The 20,931-nt window shown below is 44.3% G+C and overlaps 2 protein-coding genes across 3 annotated transcripts in view; both read left to right on the top strand.

The window, feature by feature from the left end:
* Window positions 1-7,339, top strand: part of GGA2 (golgi associated, gamma adaptin ear containing, ARF binding protein 2) — a 33,803-nt gene extending 26,464 nt beyond the window's left edge. The window contains exons 14-17 of the mRNA XM_039234417.1: window positions 1,100-1,257; window positions 4,006-4,175; window positions 5,588-5,698; window positions 6,230-7,339. Of these exons, the coding sequence (XP_039090348.1) occupies window positions 1,100-1,257; window positions 4,006-4,175; window positions 5,588-5,698; window positions 6,230-6,340 (550 nt within the window). The 3' untranslated portion in view covers window positions 6,341-7,339. The remainder of the gene's footprint in view (window positions 1-1,099; window positions 1,258-4,005; window positions 4,176-5,587; window positions 5,699-6,229) is intronic.
* A 12,674-nt stretch (window positions 7,340-20,013) lies between these two features.
* COG7 (component of oligomeric golgi complex 7) overlaps window positions 20,014-20,931 on the top strand; it is an 88,703-nt gene continuing 87,785 nt past the window's right edge. For both annotated transcript variants that reach the window (XR_005528768.1, XM_039234382.1), the window contains exon 1: window positions 20,014-20,382. Coding sequence is in view for 1 of the 2 variants with exons in the window: in XM_039234382.1 (XP_039090313.1) it covers window positions 20,214-20,382 (169 nt within the window). In the remaining variant the exon portion in view is untranslated. The remainder of the gene's footprint in view (window positions 20,383-20,931) is intronic.

The raw sequence follows: 20,931 nt of genomic DNA, 5'->3' as shown, positions 1-20,931 counted from the left end.
ATGAGCAGGGAAGAGTCACAAAACCCAAAGACAGGCTCCAGGCTCTGAGCTAGCTGTCAACACAGAGCCTGACGTGGGGCTTGAACCTACAAACCACGAGATCATGACCTGAGCTGAAGTCGGATGCTTAACCAACTGAGCCACTCAAGCGCACCAAATTTGTCTCATTCTGATAGTTGTATAATAATTGACATGCATATAACATACATGTATTTAGTCATTTCTCTCTTGTGGGTATTTACACAGCTTTCAGTCTGGAAGCACCTGGAGTGCTTTTATAGTACAGCATCCTAGAAATAGAGGTGCTCTAAGGTGTGAATACAAACACATGGACGTAAATCCTGTTGCTTTGCCTCCGGAAAGCCTGGGGCGGTTTGCCCTCCCGCACACGGCCTGAGTGTGTCCCTGTCCGCAGTAGAGGCACAGGGCCCTGGGGGAAACAGAGAGGTGCTGGGCACTCATTCTGGTTTGCACCCATAGGGGGTTTCCTTCTGTTTACTCCTGGCCACTCAACAGGGGGTCGGTAATCTTCCTGATTTGGGTGGCCCACTTCTGTCTGGACTGGAGTTTTCAATTTGTATTGAAAATGTATGCAATCTGCATTCCAAATAGACAGAGTCATGAAGTGTGAATGAAGAGGTCAGTGTAAAATTGGTGTTTTCCTCTATCTGGCTCTCATTACTCAGGTGATCACGTACAAGGAAGTTAACCTGACTGAGCGGCTTGTTGTCTGAGGCTGCCTGACGGCTGCATCCTTGATTACCTTAGTAACAGTTCTAGTTTATTGGGTCTGTGTTATGTGCACACAGCCCACTAAGTGCTTTTCATACATTTTCTCATTTAATTCTGATAACAACCCATGAGGTAGATGCTAAATTATTTCCATTTTATAGACAGCAAACTGAGGCACAGGTTAAATTACATGTCTAAAGTCCTATTCCTCTAAAACACACACACACACACACACACACACACACACACACACGCACACATAATTCTTATTTTTTCCCCCATCCTTTCCTTGTTATTCAGATTCCCAGAATTGTTTACAGTTTTTGCTAGTCTTAATACATTTTTTTTTTTTTTAATTTGTATGCAGGAGTTATGTTCCACAGAAGAGTATCCCTAAGGAAGTGCCCCCCGGCACCAAGTCCTCTCCAGGTTGGTCCTGGGAAGCTGGCCCATTGTCTTCTTCCCCATCCTCCCAGAATACACCTCTGGCTCAAGTGTTTGTTCCTTTGGAGTCTGTTAAGCCCAGTAAGTACAATTTCACCTCCCTACCCCTTGCTATTAGATGCCCAGCATTATCTGCTCTGGATTGGTAGGAAGTGGCTCAAACTGGGGAGTCTGAGTGGTAGAGACTAGGCCTGAGGGCAGAGGGTAAGGAGGTGGCTTCGTAGTCTCTTAACCTATTATTTTCCATAAAGGTTTCTCTGTCTTGGGGCTGACGCTAAAGGCGAAAGCTACCAGCAGGCAGAATCTAACTAGGGGGCTTGAGTCTATTTACAGACATGATGCTCACTCATTGGGAATTCAAGAAGGGAATGTCAAGTGTGGCAGAAATAACTCCAAAGAGGTGGGATTAGGAAGCACTTGGTGGTGGTCCTCTTCCATGAGGGGTCCTCATTAGAGTGGGAGAGCAGAGCTTACCTCCTTGGCAGAGGAGAGGAACAGCAGGTTCCTCTTACACCAGTAAGTAAGGTGACTGCATAGGGTCAGCCCACTGGCATATGAGCAGGCCACACCCAGGGTCTTTAGAAAGACAGCGCAGGCCCTTCCTTCTGGGCACATGGCTCTCCTGTGGCTCAGTGTGCTGAGGTCAGACTGCAAGGAGCCCTGGCTCCAGGCACAGGAATTTAAACAGTTGGTAAGCGGTAGGAGCTTAACTCAAAAATAGTACATGTTCAGTGTTAATTTCCTTATTCAGATCATTGTACTAGGTTATGTAAAAAGTTAACATATGGGAATTCTTTGTGTTTTTGTAACATTTTATAAATCTGAAATTATTACAAAAGAATGTCCAAAAAATTAAAAGTGGGGAAAATACATGCTCAATGTAGATATTTTAGAAAAAGTAGAGCACAAAATTAAAATTGTACTGTTCACCCAGAGATGGAAGTTCTATTTATATCTTAATGTATTTTTTTTAATGTTTTATTTATTTCTGAGAGAGAGAGAGACAGCTGTGAGCAGGGGAGGGTCAGAGAGAGAGGAGGATACAGAATCCGAAGCAGGCTGCAGTCTCTGAGCTAGCTGTCAGCACAGAGCCTGATGCGGGGCTCGAACCCACGAACCGTGAGATCATGACCTGAGCCGAAGTCAGATGCCCAACCGACTGAGCCACCCAGGCGCCCCTCACTTATTTATTTTTTAATGTCTTCATACATCATATAATCATGGTACCATCATTCATTTTTGAATTCCTTTCTGAAGGATAATTTTTATTTCTAGTTGTGTTGTTTTTGGTTGTTTGCTGTTAAAAACGGTGCTACAATGAGCATCTTTGGACACTCGTTTTAAATGTTCCTCATTAGGTTATTAGGATATATTCTTTGAAATGCTGGGTGTGGACATCTAAAATTTTGTTGTGCATAACCAAGATCCTTCCAGAAAGGTTGCCTCTTTCCCCATAACCTCACCACACCTCGAGAATGTTTTCCGTCTTTTTAAATCTTTGATAGTCTCATTTTTAAACTATAAAACTTGCATCTTGATAAGTGATGTTTAGCATGAGGTAAAGATCTTCATTAAAAAACAATTTTTTCCAGGGGTGTCTGGGTAGTTCAGTCAGTTAAGCATCTGACTTCTGCTCAGGTCAGGATCTCACAGTCCATGGGTTCGAGCTGTGTTGGGCTCTATGCTGACATCTTGGAGCCTGGAGCCTGCTTCAGATTCTGTCTCCCCCTCTCTCTGCCCCTCCCCCCTTGTGCTCACGCTCGCTCGCTCTCTCGCGTGCGCTCTCGCTTTCTCAAAATAAATAAACATTAAAAAAAATTTTTTTTCCAGATTACTTAGTTGTCTGCCATTTACTAAATCAGCTGCTGATTTTGAAATCGAAGCTCTAACATGTTAAATTCCCCTATTGGGTCTGTTATGCATTCTTTTATACTTCTCTCAGTTTTGTACTTCTGAGGATTTATGGATGCAAATAGTCCTTACTCTCTCTTTTTAAATGGATAGTCTCAGGAATTTCCCCCCTCCCCCATTTGCTTTAGAATCATTTCTTAGTGGAATTAAAAAATCTCATTAGGATTTCCATTGGAATGTCATTAAACCTACTGATTTGGAGAAATTGTATGTCTTTATATTTTATAAAATTAAATGTAAGAAGCGTGTATGTATGTAGTCACACAAAAGAGACCAGAAGGGAATAGGCTCAAATATTATCAGTATTGCTTATTTCTGGGTAGAAATAATGGTGTTTGTTTGTTTTTTATTTTTTATTTCATTCTTTATATTTTCTCTAGTGTTCTTTTACAGTATTTTAGTTATAATCCTGTCGCTTTCCAAAAAAGTTCTTTTTTAGGGGCGCCTGGGTGCCTCAGTCGATTAAGCGTTCAACTTCGGCTCAGGTCATGATCTCACAGTTCATGGGTTTGAGCCCCACTTCGGGCTCTGTACTGATAGCTCAGAGCCTGGAGCCTGTTTCAGATTCTGTGTTTCCCTCTCTCTCTGACCCTCCCTGCTCACACTGCCTATCTCTCTCTCCGAAATAAATAAAAAACATTTTTAAAAAGTTCATTTTTTTTTTTAAACTGGTAATGAACCTCAAGTGGCTGAATGGTGGGAGAGATAGTTTGAAGGGCCCTGGGAATCCAACTAGAAGTAGTGAGGGCTGGATTATGGCGGCACAGAAAGCTTGGGACCAAGGAGGTTAAGTCTTGGAGCCGCGTTGACTGGGGAAGCCGTAGCACCGGGTGATAACCACACACACGTCTCTTTCAGGCCTGGCTGTTGGCGAGGTTGTAGTCTTGCTAACCCTTTCGGTTTGGTCCTTTCTACCAGGCAGCCTGCCGCCTCTTATCGTGTATGACCGGAATGGATTCAGAATTCTGCTCCACTTTTCCCAGACCGGGGCCCCTGGTCACCCAGAGGTGCAGGTGTTGCTATTGACCATGATGAGCACTGCCACCCAGCCTGTCTGGGACATCATGTTTCAAGTGGCTGTGCCGAAGGTGAGTCTTCAGCTGGCCAGCTCCTTTGATTCTTCCAATAAAGCTATTTTTTGAGCACCAGGTCCTTTACAAGGACATTGTCTTTAGGTTACGTGTAAGAGACACTGTCTTTTCAAAGTAGTTTAAGATGAGGGACGCCTGGGTGGCTCAGTTGGTTAAGCATCTGACTTTGGCTCAGGTTATGGTCTCGCATTTCATGGGTTGGAGCTCCACGTTGGGCTCTGTGCTGACAGCTCAGAGCCTGGAACCTGTTTTGGATTCTGTGTCTCCCTCTCTCTCTGCCCCTCCCCTTGCACTCTTTCTCAAAAATAAACGTTAAAAATAGTAATAATAATAATAAAAAGAGTAGTTTAAGATGGGAATTTTATTGGCTTATTTAAAAAAAATTTTTTTTATGTCTTTATTTTATTTCGAGAGTCAGAGATAGAGAACAAGTGGGGGAGGGGCAGAGAGAGAGGGAGACACAGAATCTGAAGTAGGCTCTAGGCTCTGAGCTGTCAGCACAGAGCCCGACGCGGGGCTCGAACCTACGGACTGTGAGATCATGACCTGAGCCAAAGTTGGATGCTTAACTGACTGAGCCACCCAGGCCCCACTTTATTGGCTTATTTAACTGGAAGTTTCTGAATATCTGACTTCAGTATATGGCTGGATCCAGATAAAATATTAAAATGATTCCTTAAGAATCCCTTTCCACCTCTTGACTTTGTTTCTTTGGAGCATCTTCTCTGACAGACTCAACAGAGCATGGAAATGGCTCTTAGTAGCTACAGAGTTACATAGACTGTAACCCTCTTTATCCCAGAAGGAAAGTTTCCTCTGGCACAAGGCATGCATATTAAGTACCCAAGAAAGGGTTAGGGTTCACCCTGTGGGTGTTACTTGCATGTCTTGGACCGGTAATTTGTGTTCAGGAATAGAAGGTACTCTAGCCGGTGAAGATCTTCCATCTCCTCCTTTTCGTGGGAAGGTGGGCCCTGCTGACTAACAGCCATACCGGCATCACAGTGAACAGGGGACAGATATCCTAAAAGGAAAGATTTCAGGTAGACAAAAATAAAGACATGCAGTCTTTAATCCTCATGGTAATTTTGTGGGACATGTGTTACTATTACCTCTGTTTTATAAATTTCTAGTTCAACACTCAGAGAGCGTAAGTATTTTGCCCAAGATCACAGAGCTAGTAAGAGGCAGAATGAGAATTTCAGCCCAAGATGTGCCTCTTGGAAGCCCCCCTGTACAACTTCAGGTACATTCTATTTATGGAAAGGAAGGACTTTTGGACCCTTTAATCAGGTGGTAGGTGGAGATCAAGTTTTCCCATTTACCTCGTCTCCCTCTTTGACGCTATATTTGAATAGAAATGAGTTAGATGTTGGATTTTTCTCCCTCCCCGCCCCCCCCCCCCCAAGTCTATGAGAGTGAAGCTGCAGCCGGCATCCAGCTCCAAGCTCCCTGCATTCAGTCCATTGACGCCTCCAGCTGTGATCTCTCAGATGCTGTTGCTTGACAATCCACACAAAGTATGTTCTGGTATCTTTGATAACAGGGGAATGGGTTGGGGGGCTGAGCTCTAGGGAGGCAACATGGTAGGTTGAGAGAGGTATATTGAGGTCTTGCTCTAAAGTCCCTGGTTGGGAGTGGTGGTGGGATATTCCTCGCTGAATCTGTTTTCCTTCGGGGCTTTTCAAAGAGTCTCTGTGACCAGATGGCCGTAGCTGGGGACCAAGAGAGTGATATAGACTCCCCCTAATATCCTGGAGTCATCTGAAAGGGCAAGGCCTGCCCGTCCTCCTTAGCTGGTCTCTGAGTCGTGGTCCACCTCAGGACTGAAAAGGTGTGGGAGTGCTCCCAGGATGTGTGGCTGATGCCCCTCACGTTTGTCGTCCAAGAGGGCCCCGGCCAGGTGTTCCTCTCGTACACTTGTTGGGAGGTCTTACTGGGGTGGCGTTTACATACATATGCTGTTCCTTGGTGACTACTGGGTGGGTAAAGGCTCTTAACTCTGGGCCAGTCTGTGTCTCCCGCTAATTTGACATCTTCTCTTTGCTCAGGAGCCCATCCGGTTACGGTATAAGCTGACATTCAACCAAGGCGGCCAGCCTTTCAGCGAAGTAGGAGAAGTGAAAGACTTTCCAGACCTGGCAGTCTTGGGTGCAGCCTAACTTTTCACAAGACAGACCCTGCCGCTCGAGCTTAGGCCAGTGTGAATGTTGCTGTCTAGATAGGACTAATCACGGTGATTTAGTGCGGAGTGCCAAGAGTTCTAGCCCAACATCAGGCTCTAGATCCCAACCTCTGACTTACTCTGCAGATACTACTTGTGTGTGTGTGTGTTGTGGGGGGTTGTGGGGGTGGGTAGAATAGGTCGTGGGGTGTGGGCAGTGTGGGGAAATGCGAAAGCGTTTCTGACAGCCATCTGCTACAATCATCTGTTTCTGCATGTGGGTGGACACTGATGTCCCCGCCTCAGGTTGGAGGTTTTATAAGCCAAAGTTGTGTTGTGTTGTGTTTTTTCCGTGTATTGTTCTCTTTTCATCCATCCACTCTGTGCCTTGTCAGCCTTTGAAAGTCTCGGCTGCTCCCAGGGTGCTGTTCTCAGGGACCTTAAAAGGGACCTGGTTGGTCTTGGGACAGAGAGTGTCTTCTGGGGGCACTTTGTTCCAAGAAAGACCTCGTCTCCATTTCCATTAGAGAATGCTGCTTGCTTGTGTTTGAGAAGATCTTCTAGATGGAATGCTTGTTGCACTGTTTTCCAGGCGAGGGGCTGCCGCTAGACGAGAGGGCCACACTGTGGGCCAGCCATGTCCTTCACCACTGTGCCTTAGAATCACCCAGAGAGGACCTTCCAGGGCGGAGGGGAAAGCAGATCCCAGGCCTTAATGCAGGCCTCAGGTTCCATGGGCGGGGCAGCCTGTCTGGGCCCTGACTCAGGACCCTCCTCCCCATTCTCATCCTGTTTCTCCACGAGCACTTACTCTCCAAGCTCTTTGATTGCAACACCATGCCAGTCATTGTCAGTCATAACTAACAGGCTCACCCTTGCCTGTTGACTTCACCGTCCAAGATGAAGAACTGATGTAAATAGATCCGAAGAGCTTAGGAGTGATGTAAGTGGTGACTGAATATAGAAAGTCCTTGAATAAATACCCGTGTAGCAAATACGCTTTGTGGAGTTTGAGTAAAGTAGGAGACACAGAGCCTGTTGCATTTAGAGATGACCAGCCTAGAGGGCACCAAACCGCTTCAAGGCCCTGAGGGTCTGGACAAAGCGGGAAAAGAGAGGTGGATTTTTTGTTATGTTTATGGTTTGAAGGAAAAATTCAGGTTTATAGTCCATTCTAAGTGCACGCCTGCTGTGCGCTGGGCGGCCTTTACAGTCCTGCTGTGCTGCTCGGTGGGAGAAGAGAGCCACGCGTCGCTGGTACAGCCTGATGCAGGACTTTGAGATCCCAAGTGGCTCACCTGTCTGGGCGGGATTCTACCTCAGAAATTGCAAGGCCCTCTCTGGGGCTCTTTATCACAAAATCTGATACTTTCCGACTGGAGCTTTCAACTTCTGTGTATAGTTAGAACTCCGCCAATGCTAATCGGTGGGCATGGGAGCTATAAAAGATCATCTAGGTATGCTGATTTTTAAGTGAATGTGAAAACTCCTAAAGCAGATAAGTGGTGACTTCTTCATTTGACATAACTCCCATTAAGATTCATCTTAATCTAAAATTACTTGCATGTTCAGATGTTCCGTATAACCTTTCTAGGCTCTAGCTGTTTCATAAAGTCTTTAAGAGGAACCCAGCGTAATGATGATGTCTGCCCGGACACAACTTCCATCAAAATATGTGAATGAGATGAGATTTTTATCCCCTGGTTCAGTGGCGAACTTGTGTCTCAACATCCTGTCTTCTAGGAGATCGACTTGCAGTGTGCTTAGGCAGAGTTGGACAGGATAGGGGTGGGCGCGTGGCAGAGGTGCCCTGAAAGTGGCCCTGGTTATCATCAGTGCCTTCTAATCATCAAGTTCAGTGACTGCTGAAGGCCTCACCCTCCATTCATTCAACAAATAGTTAACCAGCTGCTGGGACCCCAGCGCTTTTGTAGCTACTGCAGATAGAGCAGCAGCCAGAAGCCCCTACCCTCAGGGATACTCTGTTCTAGTGGAGAGACAAATCCATGATGTACTGGGTGCAGACTTGGCACTGGTGAGCAGTATTTTTCCCCTGTCCTGAACCCCTCCAGGATCCTGCTCACCCCTGTTTCTGGACTTAACCTCTGTGACTATTCCTCTTTCTCTGTCCCTTAAATGTGATGTCCCCAGGGTTTAGTCCTTAGGACTTTTCTAAGCACATCTGGGCAGTTAACCACTAGATGGGCCTAGACTGGGGTCTCAAGCTTCTACCTCCCTGCTGACGTCAGATCCATATTCATCAGTGGTCATCTTATCTGCAACTTTCATGGTTGCCTCAGACTCTGAATGCTTAAAATGGAACCAAGCCTCCTCCCCCCTTCCCCCTACATTTTCTTTCATTTGAAAGCACCTATCTGAGCCTTCATGGATTCTTGATTCCTTGATTCCTGCTCCATCTATAGCCACTCAGTAGTTTTTGTCTCATCTAGTCTATTTTTTTTTTTTTTACTTTTTTTAAATGTTTATTTTTGAGAGAGAGAGAGAGAGAGAGAGAGCATGAGCATGAGTGGGGGTGGGGCAGAGACAGAGAGACACACACACACAGAATCCGAAGCAGGCCCCAGGCTCTGAGCTATCAGCACAGAGCTCACTGTAGAGCTCGAACTCACAAACCGCAAGATCATGACCTGAGCTGAAGTCAGATGCTTAACTCACTGAACCACCCAGGTGCCCCAGTCTAGTTTATTTCTAAAGCCTACACTGCCCTCCCCTGCCTACACCCTGGTTTGGCTTTTTGGGGTGGGGGGATGGGAAGTACAGTATTCTGCCTTTCACATCTCTGAGCCATTACACTTGTCACCACCAGAATGCTCTAACATATCTGGCCACTCGATCCCTTGTTGGAAAATCCTGAATGGCTTCCTAATGCCCTAAAAGTTTCCTGCCATCAAATGGAATGCTTAAGTGCTTGTAGCTTTCCTCTAACTTTGTGTGCTTCCTGCCTTTCTGGCATCTGCCAAGAACGAGCACCTTGCTGTAGCCACAAGATAGTCCTTTCATGCTTTGATAATGCCATGTTTTTCCATAGCTTTAGGAGGCCACTTTTCTCCTTTTATCTCTTCAGTGAATTTAAGACTAGGCTAGAAGCCTGCTTTATCTGTGAGCATAAATGGGCTATGGAGATGGTGAATGTTGAAAACAGTGAATGACAACAGAAAAAACATGAACATTGCCTATTAAAAATGGTGTAAATTGAGAGATCAGACATTCAAGGTAGAAAGCAAAGGTGATGTTCTAAAACACAGGTAGTGCTTGATTACTACATTGTCTACAAGTCAACTTCAGGTATATCCAATGTAGAAGATGCTGACCTAGCACAAAAATATAAAATTCTGCCAACTAGGTGTTTTGGTTTTTTCTTTGGAAGAAAACAGGAGAGTGCCCTGGAGTGGTAGCCATGTGGGGTTTGGGCCGGGGTGGGGGTGGTGTTAAAGATTGGGCCTGACGTTTTCCATCTGGAAAGAGGTGGAGCCAGGTAGGACAAAGGAAGGGTCCTCAGGTAAGATGGCCAAGTTTTTCATCATATAGGTAAGGCACTTAAGGTCCAGAATTTTCCTCACATTTAATGTCTGCTGGAATGAAAAAAATCCTGGCCTTTCCCCCCCTTGTCCAATGCATTCCCAATTATACCATGTTCATTCTGAGAAAGGTTGAATTTTTTTTTTTTTTAAGTTTAGTTTTTGAGAGAGAGACAGGGAGGGGCGCCTGGGTGGCTCAGTTGGTTAAGTGTCCAACTTTGGCTCAGGTCATGATCTCATGGTTTGTGAGTTCGAGCCCTGTGTTGGGCTCTGTAGTGACATCTCAGGGCCTGGAGCCTGCCTTAGATTCTGTGTCTCCCCCCCCCCCNCCCCCCCCCCCCCCCCCCGCCCCATGCTCATGCTCTGTTTCTCAATAATAAACGTTAAAAAAATTTTTTTAAAATAAAAAAAGACAATCCCTAGCAGCCTCTGCACCATAAGTGCAGACCCGAACTCATGAACCATGAGATCATAAACCATGAGATCACGACCCGAGCTGAGATCAGGAGTCAGATGCTTAACTTGACTGAGCAACCCAGGCACCCTGAAAGCTTGCATTTTAAAAAGTGTGAACATTGCTCTTTGATTCTTGAATACCTCGTCCCACTTCCAGAGGTAACGCTAGGATTTTAACAGTTAACATTGATTGTAAAAGCACACTGCAGGGTTACAGGCCCCAGATATGTATGATTTTAATGTTTGAGGTCTCCTGAAGCCCCAAACAGTCTGAAATTATTAAGGCAGCCTTCAGTAGTAATTCCGCCCTTTAGCTTCACTGCTGCCTCTAAGAAGCCATGTAAGTGATTTATCCTTTTCAGATTCCTCTTCTGTGACGCGGAGAGCAGAACTTTTTTGAGAATTAAATGTTAATATATGTAAAGTGACTTCAGTGCTACATGGCACTTAGCAAAGACTTATTTCATTTACTGTTTGCTGTTAGCCTGTTCACCTGTTTACAGCACATGAACAGAGCTGACTTGCCCATAACTTGTAAAGTTTACCTTCTAAAATAACAAAACATATTTAAAACTCTGGGTAGTTTCAAATTAATAGTGAGACACCCTGAACATCAAGAATGGAAAAGTAGCAAAAAATTAATACTTAAGGAAACCAAACTCCTAAACCTAGTTGCAAAGAGTTCTCACCACTTTGAAAGTCTATCCCCAAGTCTACTCAAAAGATTAGATCCAAAACAGAACACTTAGAAACTAAGGATGAACACATTTCCTATAAAACAGTTTTGTAAACAAAGTTGTGCATTCTAAAATTTATAACCCGCACACCAAAATTTGAAGCAGATAACTTAGCCTGTTCTTGTTTTTATTTTTGTTTTTAAATATTTTTTATTTCTAGGAGAGAGAGAGAGACAGCGTGAGCAGGGGAGGGTCAGAGAGAGAGGGAGATACAGACTCTGAAATAGGCTCCAGGCTCTGAGCTGGCAGTTAGCACAGAGCCCGACGCGGGGCTCGAACCCACAAACCGCGAGATCATGACCTAAGCGAAAGTCGGACGCTTAACTGACTAAGCCACCCAGGCGCCCCAGCCTGTTCTTGTTTTTGAGTGCATGGGCAAAATACTGTAAAGCCAGCAGCAATTGTATTGAAAGAATACACTGTACAGAGCGATTTCTGGGGATGTTGTTAACCACCTTAATAGTTCAACTGGATGATTTGGTCAACTCAATAATAGATGTAGAAAAAGGCATTCTATATCATTCACTGTTTATTCCTAATAAAAGCACATGGCCAGCAGTATGTTTACTACGGAGATACTACAGTGGCCTAAACACAGGTTTATTTTCTTGTTTAAAAGGCAGCCAAAATAGTCCAGAATCATTGCTGGTATAAGTAATATGAGAGTCATTAGGGACCCAGGCTCCTGCCTCTCCCAAGTCCTCACTCAAGGATATGCTCCTCACCATCATGTTGCAGGATGATGGCTTCAGATGCTGTTGTTCCAAGCCACAGGAAGGAAGGGGAGGGAGGAATAAAAGAAAACTGACATCCATAAGGTATCCTGCAACGTTCATATATTTCCATTTACATCTTGGCTGTTTAGTAACAGGGTACACGTAGGTGCAAAGGATTCTGAGAAATGGTTATATTTGCACCCAGTGCCACACCACATGAAACTGCATTTTGGCTAAAGAAGACTGGATTTATAGTAGTGGATGAACTGTCTACCGTAAGGTACTGTGGCAATCTCTTGGAGAAGAAAGCTGCCCTTGAACTCTTGCTAAATGGAAAAACATGCTTTTATATTTGTCATGACCCCCGTTTTAAAACTAAGCAACCCCAGGGGACACCTGGGTGGCTCAGTTGATTGAGTGTCCGACTCTTGATTTCAGCTCAGGTCATGATCCCAAGGTCATGGGATTGAGCATGTGAAGCTCCACACTCAGTGTGAAACCTGCTTGAGGTTCCCTCTCCCTCTGTCCCTCACTCCTACTCACACATGCTCTCTCACTCACTCTTGCACTCTCAACAACAAAAAAACCCCAACTAAACCACCCTGGTATATGTATGCATATGTAATAACTAGTAAGTCTTTGGGTCACAGAATTGCAAATGAGTTTTTTAAATTTTATCTGCATTTTCTAAAATATCTGGGCTGAAAAATCACTTGTGCTCAATGTTCTTCAGACTTAAAACGTAGAAAGTCTTCCCACCTGGTTACCCTCCTAGGAGACCGTGCTACTGGTTCCTCGTCTGTCCTTGGAGACACTCTGGGCCTGTTCAAGCCAATGAACTGTACTTTGCTCCCCCCCCCCCCATCCCCATGTAATGATCTAGCATGGAGATTATGCCATAATCAGTACAAACTGCTTGGTAGGAAAAAAGAATAGCCCTGCTCTCTGCTGTCCAAACAGCAGATGGGAACAGTCAGTTATATATTGAAAGTCTGGTGTAATAAAACTGGTACGTGAGTTCCCTGGTAGTTTCTGTGTATTCCCCTTCCTCCCCCTCCCACTCACTCCATTCCCGTGGGCCCGAACATGCTTTCATCTTCTCTAGCACCCCTCTCCCTCCTGCCTTCTTTCTGTCAGCCCAGCATGGTAGGGTGAAACAAGTATGGGCTTTGTGGAGTCTGGTTCAGTTTCTAGTTTCGTGTCACCTGCAGCATCCTGGGAAGGACACTCCACATCCCTGGGCCTTAGTTTTTATGTTCTTAAATGGTAAAAATGTTAAAAATCAATTTCAGCGTGGAGTGCCTGGATCGCTTAGTCAGTTAAGCATCCTACTTAGGCTCAGGTCATGATCTCACAGTTTGTGAGTTCAAGGCCTGCATCAGGCTGTGTGCCAACAGCTCAGAGCCTGGAGCTTCAGATTCTGTCTCCCTCTCTGCCCCTCCCCTGCTCGTGCTCTGTCTCTCTCTTTCTCTCAAAAACAAACATTAAAAAAGTTTTTTTAAAAAATCAATTTCATAGGTTTTGATGTGGATTTATTCAGGTCAAGAAAATGCCCAACACAATAGGTGCTCTATAAATGTAGGTGTTATTTCTCTTCACATCACCTTATCTAAGATTTATTTGCCACTGTGTGGTCACATTTTGTCACTTTGTTCATTTCCCAACCTTTCCTGTTCCCACAGAAACCAATAAAATTTTGCTGACAGTATTAATAACCTAATGTTTGCAGAGGCTACAAAAAAGGTTAATGCTTTTCATAGAATCTGACCATCCCCTCCATATCCATCAAGATTAGTATCAGCTGCAAGAAATGGATAAGCCCAGAGTACCAATTGCCTAATATTATGTCTCTGAATCCGTTTCTTGGGACTATTGCAAAAATGTACTGTAAGTGGGGTGACTTAAAGCAAGAGAAATTTGCCAGTTCTGGAGGCTAGAAATGTGATAATCAGGCCATGTTCACTCAAACCTGTCCGATAATCTTGGTGATTTGCAACAATCTTTGGAATTCTTTGGTTTGTGGCTGTGTAACTCCAATCTCTACCTTCATGGTCATGTGGTGTTGTCCCTGTGTATGTCTTCACGTGACCATCTTACAAGCATACTGATCTACTGATCATATTGGATTAAGGGCCAACCCTACTTCAGTACAACACCGTAACTTGTTACATCTGCAGTGATACTATTGACAAGGTCACCTTCTGAAGAACTGGGGGTTAGGATTTCATGCCTAACTTGTGTAGACATGAGTTAACTCATAATTCTCTCAAATTCAAGAAACACTGAGGTAGATTAGGGCTCGTATGCAGTCCATATGACGTTAATTAAGCACCTAGATGACTTCAGTCTTGTTGCTCTGTCACGAGTGATTCCCATTGCTAAGAACACTCTATGGTTCATGATAGGAGACTGACAACAAAAGACAAATTACCAAACTTAGGAAAGAGAACATTACTACTGGTTCTAGAGAAATTGGAGAGGATTATAAAGGAATGTTATGAACAATCTTATGACAACTTAAGTGAAATGACAAGTTTCCAGAAAGACCCAAATTACCAACTTATTTAAGAAGAAATAGAACATCAGGGCACCTGGGTGGATCTGCTGGTAAAGCGTCGGACTTCAGCTCAGGTCATGATCTCACAGTCCGTAGGTTCGAGCTCCGCTTCAGGCTCTGTGCTGACAGCTCAGAGCCTTGAGCCTGAATTGGATTCTGTGTCTCTCAAAAATAAATAAACATAGGGGCGCCTGGGTGGCTTAGTCGGTTAAGCGTCCGACTTTCGCTTTGGTCATGATCTCGCGGTTCGTGGGTTCGAGCCCCGCGTTGGGCTCTGGGCTGGCTGCCAGCTCAGAGCCTGGAGCCTGTTTCAGTCTGTGACTCCCTCTCTCTCTGACCCTCCCCTGCTCACGCTGTCTCTCTCTCTCTCTCCTAGAAATAAATAAAACATTAAAAAATTTAAAAAAAAATAAAAAAAGAAGAAATAGAACATTTGAATAAGTTTATAATAAGTTGAATTAATAATTTAAAGTCTTCACAAGGAGAAATGTGCAGGTGCAGATGGCTTCACATTAAATTCTGCCGAATATTTAAAGAAAAGGGTTTCCCAATTCTTTACAAACTTAGAAGATAGAAAAGGATCACTTCTCAAATGATTCTGAGACCAATATTAGACTTAAGCCAAAATTAAAGCTCACAAAAACAGATAAAAGACCAGCTTGCCCCCATGAACATTGACAGCAAAAGTTCTCAACAACATAGTAGCCAAGCAAAACTGGTAACATTCTGTACACCATGACCAAGTAGAATTTATCCCAGGAATGCAAGATTGGTTTACCATCTAAATGTCAATTACTATGTAACAACATTTGAATAGAATAAAAGGCAAAAACCACACAATCATGTTAATAGGTACAGAAAAGTATATTTATAAAATCAACATTTTAACAAACTAGAAATAGAAGGGGACTTGCTCAATTTGAAAGAGGGATTGGACTGAATGCTAAAGACATCCTTAAGATGGGGAGCAAGGAACAGATGTCAGCTCTTGTCTCTTCAACATTGTACTGGAGATTCTAACCAGTGCAGTTAGAAGAGGGAAGAAAGGAAAAAGGAAAAGAATCTGTATTTGCAGATGTTATGAAACCTGTACACAGACAAATCCGAGGGAATACATGCACACATAAATAATCTGAACTGATAAATTCCATTCACGGTAGCATTAAAATGAATGCAATACTTTGGTATAAATTTAACAAGAGAAATACAAGACATTTGCAATGTATAAGTACAAGGTATTGCTGAGAGAAAGATCCAAATTAGAGATTCTGAAGGAGTGGTGATTGTTCCCGCTAAGAGACACTTGGCAATGTGCATAGACATTTTTAGTTGTCACAACTTGGGGGGAAGAGATACTTTGGGCATCTAGTGGGTAGAAGCCAGAGATGTAGCTAAATGTTGTACAATGCATTTACATTGTACATGTAATATACAATGAACGATAAAAAATCATCTGGCCCCAAGTATGAATATCCCTGAGGTTGAAAATCCTGATCTAAACAGAGAGGCATTTCATGTTCATGGATCGAAAGACTCAATATTGTTAAGATGCCAATTCTCAAAATGATCTGTAATTTTTTAAAAATCCCTATTCCAGCAGCATTTTATGTAGAATTGATAAGCTGATCAAAAGATGTACATGGAAATGCAAAAGGTCTGGAGTAGTGAGAGCGGGAAGGGGCAGCAGAGAGCCTGATGCAGGGCTGGAACTCACAAACCATGAGATCATGACCTGAGCTGAAACCTAGAGTTGGACACTTAACCGACTGAGCCACCCAAGCGCCCCGCAAGACAGTTTGTTAAAAGAACAAAGTGGGAGGACTTACACTATCAGACTTCCAAACTTACTGGAAACTACTGTAATTGAGAGTTTGGTTTTGGTACAGAATACGCATATGGATAATGGAACAGAATTTAAAGTCCAGAAATCCTTGCATTTATGTCATTTGATTTTTGACAAAGATCTTAAGGGAATTCAGTGAAGAAAGGAAAGTCTTTTTAAATTGTCCTGGGATAACTATATCTGTATGTGAAAAACAAACAAAATAACAACAATAAAACCATGGGCACCTGGCTGGCTCAATCAATAGAGCACACAACTCTCGATCTCAGGGTTGTGAGTTCCAGCCCCACATTGAGTGTAGAGGTTACTTAAAAATAAAATTTAAAAAAAATTTTTTTTAATGTTTTATTTATTTCTAGGAGAGAGAGAGAGAGAGACAGCGTGAGCAGGGGAGGGTCAGAGAGAGAGGGAGTCACAGACTGAAACAGGCTCCAGGCTCCGAGCTGGCAGTCAGCACAGAGCCCGACGCGGGGCTCAAACCCACAAACCGCGAGATCATGACCTAAGCGAAAGTCGGACGCTTAACTAAGCCACCCAGGCGCCCCAAAAATAAAATCTTTTTTACCCTATTTATTTATTTTTATTTATTTATTTTTGAGACAGACAGAGCACGAGTTGGGGAGGGGCAGAGAGAGAGGGAGACAAAGAATCTGAATCAGGCTCCTGGCTCTGAGCCGTCAGCACAGATCCTGATGCGGGGCTTGAACCCATGAACTGTGAGATCATGACCTGAGCCAAAGTTGGAAGCTTAACCAACTGTGCCACCCAGGCACCCCCCCCCCCAAATAAAAAACAAACAAAGACACTTAGGCCATTACCTCACACCATAACCAAAAAATGAACTTAAACTGGATCACAGACATAAATGTAAGAGCTAAAATTTGTAAAGCTTCTAGAAGAAAACTTAGGAGAATTCTTCATGATTTTACATTAGGCAAAGATTTCTTTTTTTTTTTTTTTTTTTTACAAATAGTTTATTGTCAAATTAGTTTCTACATAACACTCAGTGCTCATCCCCAAAGTGCCCTCCTTCATGCCCATCCCCCCCTCCCCCCCACATCCATCAGTCCTCAGTTTTTGTCAGCATTCAAGAGTCTCTCATGGTTTGCCTCTCTCCCTTTCCCCCACCATTTCCGCCCTTCTTCTCCCCCTTGGTCCTCCGTCAAGTTCCTCCTAATCCTCCTATACGTGCAAACATATGGTATTTGTCCTTCTCTGCCTGACTTATTTCGCTCAGCATAACACCCTCAAGGTCCATCCATGTTGCTACACATGGCCAGATTTCATTGTTTCTCATTGCCATGTAGTATTCCATGGTATAGATAAACCACATCTTCTTGATCCATTCGTCTGTTGATGGACACTTAGGCTCTTTCCATGTTTTAGCTATTGTGGAGAGTGCTGCTATGAACATTGGGGTACATGTGCTCCTATGCCTCAGCATTTCTGTATCCCTTGGGTAAATTCCTAGCAGTGCTATTGCTGGGTCATAAGGGAGTTCTATTGTTAGTTTCCTGAGGAACCTCCACACTGTTTTCCAGAGGGGCTGTACCAGTTTACATTCCCACCAACAGTGCAGGAGGGTGACATTAGGCAAAGATTTCTTAGATGCAAGACCAAAAGTATGATCCATAAAAAAGAACAAGTGATAATGTAATTTATAAAAATTAACTTTTGCATCTCAAAAGACACCATTAATAAAATGAAAAGACATGATACAGATTGGGAGAAAATAGTTGCAAACCATATTTATTATAATAAGAGAAATCAGAATATGTAAAGTCTTTTTAAATGTTTATTTTTGAGAGAGAGAGAGACAGAGCATGAGCAGGGCTCAGAGCTATGAGCACAGAGCCCGATGTGGGGCTCAAATTCACGAGCCATGAGATCATGACCTGAGCTGAAGTCAGATGCTTAACCTACTGAACCATCCAGGCACCCCAGAATATAGAACCTTATAATAATATGAAGACAGGCAACCCTGTTTAAAAATGGGCAAAAGATTTAAATAGATGTTTCACCAAAGAAGATACAAGAATGGTTAATAAGTATATGAAAAGATGTTCAAAATCATTGGTTATTAGGGAAATGCTAACTAAAGCAACAATGACTTACTACTACATAACAAATATTGGTAAGGCTGTAGAAAAACTGGAACTCTCACATACTATTGATGGTAATGTAGAATAGTATAGACACTCCAAGTAAGTTTGGCAGTTTCTTAAAAAGTTGAACATAAATTTATGTTATAATTTGGCATTCCACTCCTTGGACTGTATCCCAAAGTAATGAAAACATGTCTACACAAAGGCATGTAATGAACATTCAAAGCAGCATTATTCATAATGACTTTAACAGCATAAATGTCCAACAGCTGGTGAATAAGTGAAATGTGTCCACACAAGGGAATACTACTCGGTAACATAAAGGAACGAGGTACTGATACATGGGACAACACAGATGGACCCCCAAAACATTCTCAGCAAAAGAAGCCAAATGCAACAGACTACACAGTATATGATTCCATGTATCCAAAAAGTCCAGAAAAGGTAAATCTATAGACAGTAGACTAGTGGTTTCCTAGGGCCTGGTGTGGGAGCAGAGATTAAATGCAAATGAGTAGGAAGAAACTTTTTTAGCCGATGGAAATGTTCTTGTGGAGATAGACCAACTCTCTAAATTTACTAAAAATCATTGAACTGTACACTCACAATGTGTGAATTTTATATCCTGTAAATTATTAGTAAAGCTGTTTTTAAAAAGTTACTCAAGGGACGCCTGGGTGGCTCAGTTGGTTAAGCAGTAGACTTCAGCTCAGGTCATCATCTCACAGTCCGTGGTTTCGAGCCCTGAGTCGGGCTCTGTGCTGACAGCTCAGAGCCTGGAGCCTGCTTCAGATTCTGTGTCTCCCTCCCTCTCTGCCCCTCCCTCTCTAGCTCCGTCTCTCAAAATAAAATAAAGACATACCAAAAAAAAATTTTTTTTTAATAAAAAGTTCCTCGAGGAGGGGAGGATCATATTGTAGACGCACTTAAGGCTTCCAATGCCACATGACTTGATCAATTTGCCCCTAGTAAGGAGAGTAACTAGCTGTGCTGCTTTGTGGAGTTAGGTTCTTCGATTTATAGAATCTTCAAGAATTACCGTATGCACGGAGTCAGAGTATTCCTGGGGTGAGAACGGATAAATGGCAAAATTATTCACAATTGTACAGAAAGGATTTTTTTTTTAGTTTTGGTTCCTATGAAAAAGGAGGCCCTCCGTTTTCTGAGGCATCATAGTATTTTAGGCTGGAGGAAACAGTTAAGTGCAAACAGGTGAGTTCCAGCTCCAGCGCGGTGTGTTTTGGGGAAGGACGGGAGGGAGGCCCATGTGGTTATAGGGATGAGAGAGGAGCAGGAAGGGAGGTGGGCCCAGGCCAGACTGCGTAGGGTGGGAAGGCAGTAAAGCATGGTAAAGAGTTCAGGCTCCAGTGGCAGGCTTGCCTGAGTTCAAATCCCCACCGTGCCACTTTCTGGCTACAGGACTCTGAACCAGTTGCTCAGCTGCCTCAAATCTTCATCTTTACCTTGGGAGAAATAATGGCACTCGTAGGACTGTGAAGACTGTGAAGGGCGCTAATGCACGTAAAGGCTTTGGAGGAAGCACATACGTAGGCACTCGAGCACGCACTTAAGTTAGCAAAAGAAGTGGAAGGCTCGCACCCGCCAGCGGCTCGCAGCTTTCAGCCGGCGGCCTTGCTGCAAAGCCCAGTTCACCTGGGAGCCCGGAACGCCGGCAATCACCATGGTAACGAGACCTACTTCCGGAAGAAGTACGGCGCGCTGCGAGGGCCATTCCCAGCAGTCTCTCTCTGAGAGTTGACAGAGGGGCCGCCGAGGAGCGAGTTGTGGGTGCCGTGGGTTCCGCCTGCCGCCCCCCAGGTCAGCCCCGGTGCTCTCGCAGGGTCGCCCGCCTCTGCAGCTTCGTTGCCACCGGAGCCAGCTCTTCAGGCCTGGGCGCCCGGGGTGAGGCCGTGCGGCCATGGACTTCTCCAAGTTCCTGGCGGAAGACTTCGACGTGAAGGAGTGGATCAACGCGGCCTTCAGGGCGGCCCCCAAGGAGGCGACGGCCGGGAAGGCGGAAGGCCACGCGGCCACCCTGGTGATGAAGCTGCAGCTGTTCATCCAGGAGGTGAACCACGCCGTGGAGGGTGAGGCCGAGCTGCCCGCACGGGGCGGGGGCGGCGGTGGGAACGCGAGCCGGGCCCGACCCTCCTGCTGTCCCTTCCCGGGAAGGTGTCGGCTCGCTGTAGTCAGTTTTTTAAGGCTTCCCAGGTCTGGGGCTTGCTCTTCCACCCCTCGCGGTGCTGCCAAGTTTACTTTTAAAACTTAAGTCAGAAGAGTGAATGTCAACATTATTAAATAATCGTCAGCACGTCCTTAATTTTGGCAGACACGTATCAAAGGTGTATGGGACGGATACAAATCTGGGAAACGTTGTTTTAGCGGACTTTCATGTCCATGAGGAAGATGGGCGGGCCTGACGAGAGACTTGAGCCATCTTTCAAGGACTGTTAATTGTAAAAAATAGTGCACACCTGCAACTATTTCGTTAACATCTCGACTCGATCTTTATTCAATGCATACTGCACGCCAGGCTCTCTGCTAGGCTTTGTGGGAGAGACAGGTTGCACCGACTGTCCTCAAGAAGCTTATGATCCAGGAGACAGAACTTTATTTTATAGATGTGTCCAAGTGTT

The sequence above is a fragment of the Hyaena hyaena genome, unplaced genomic scaffold (genome assembly GCF_003009895.1).
Source record: "Hyaena hyaena isolate Hyena2069 unplaced genomic scaffold, ASM300989v1 scaffold_88, whole genome shotgun sequence".
NCBI classification, from domain to species: Eukaryota; Metazoa; Chordata; class Mammalia; order Carnivora; family Hyaenidae; genus Hyaena; species Hyaena hyaena.
This window is presented reverse-complemented; position numbering and strand designations above follow the sequence as displayed.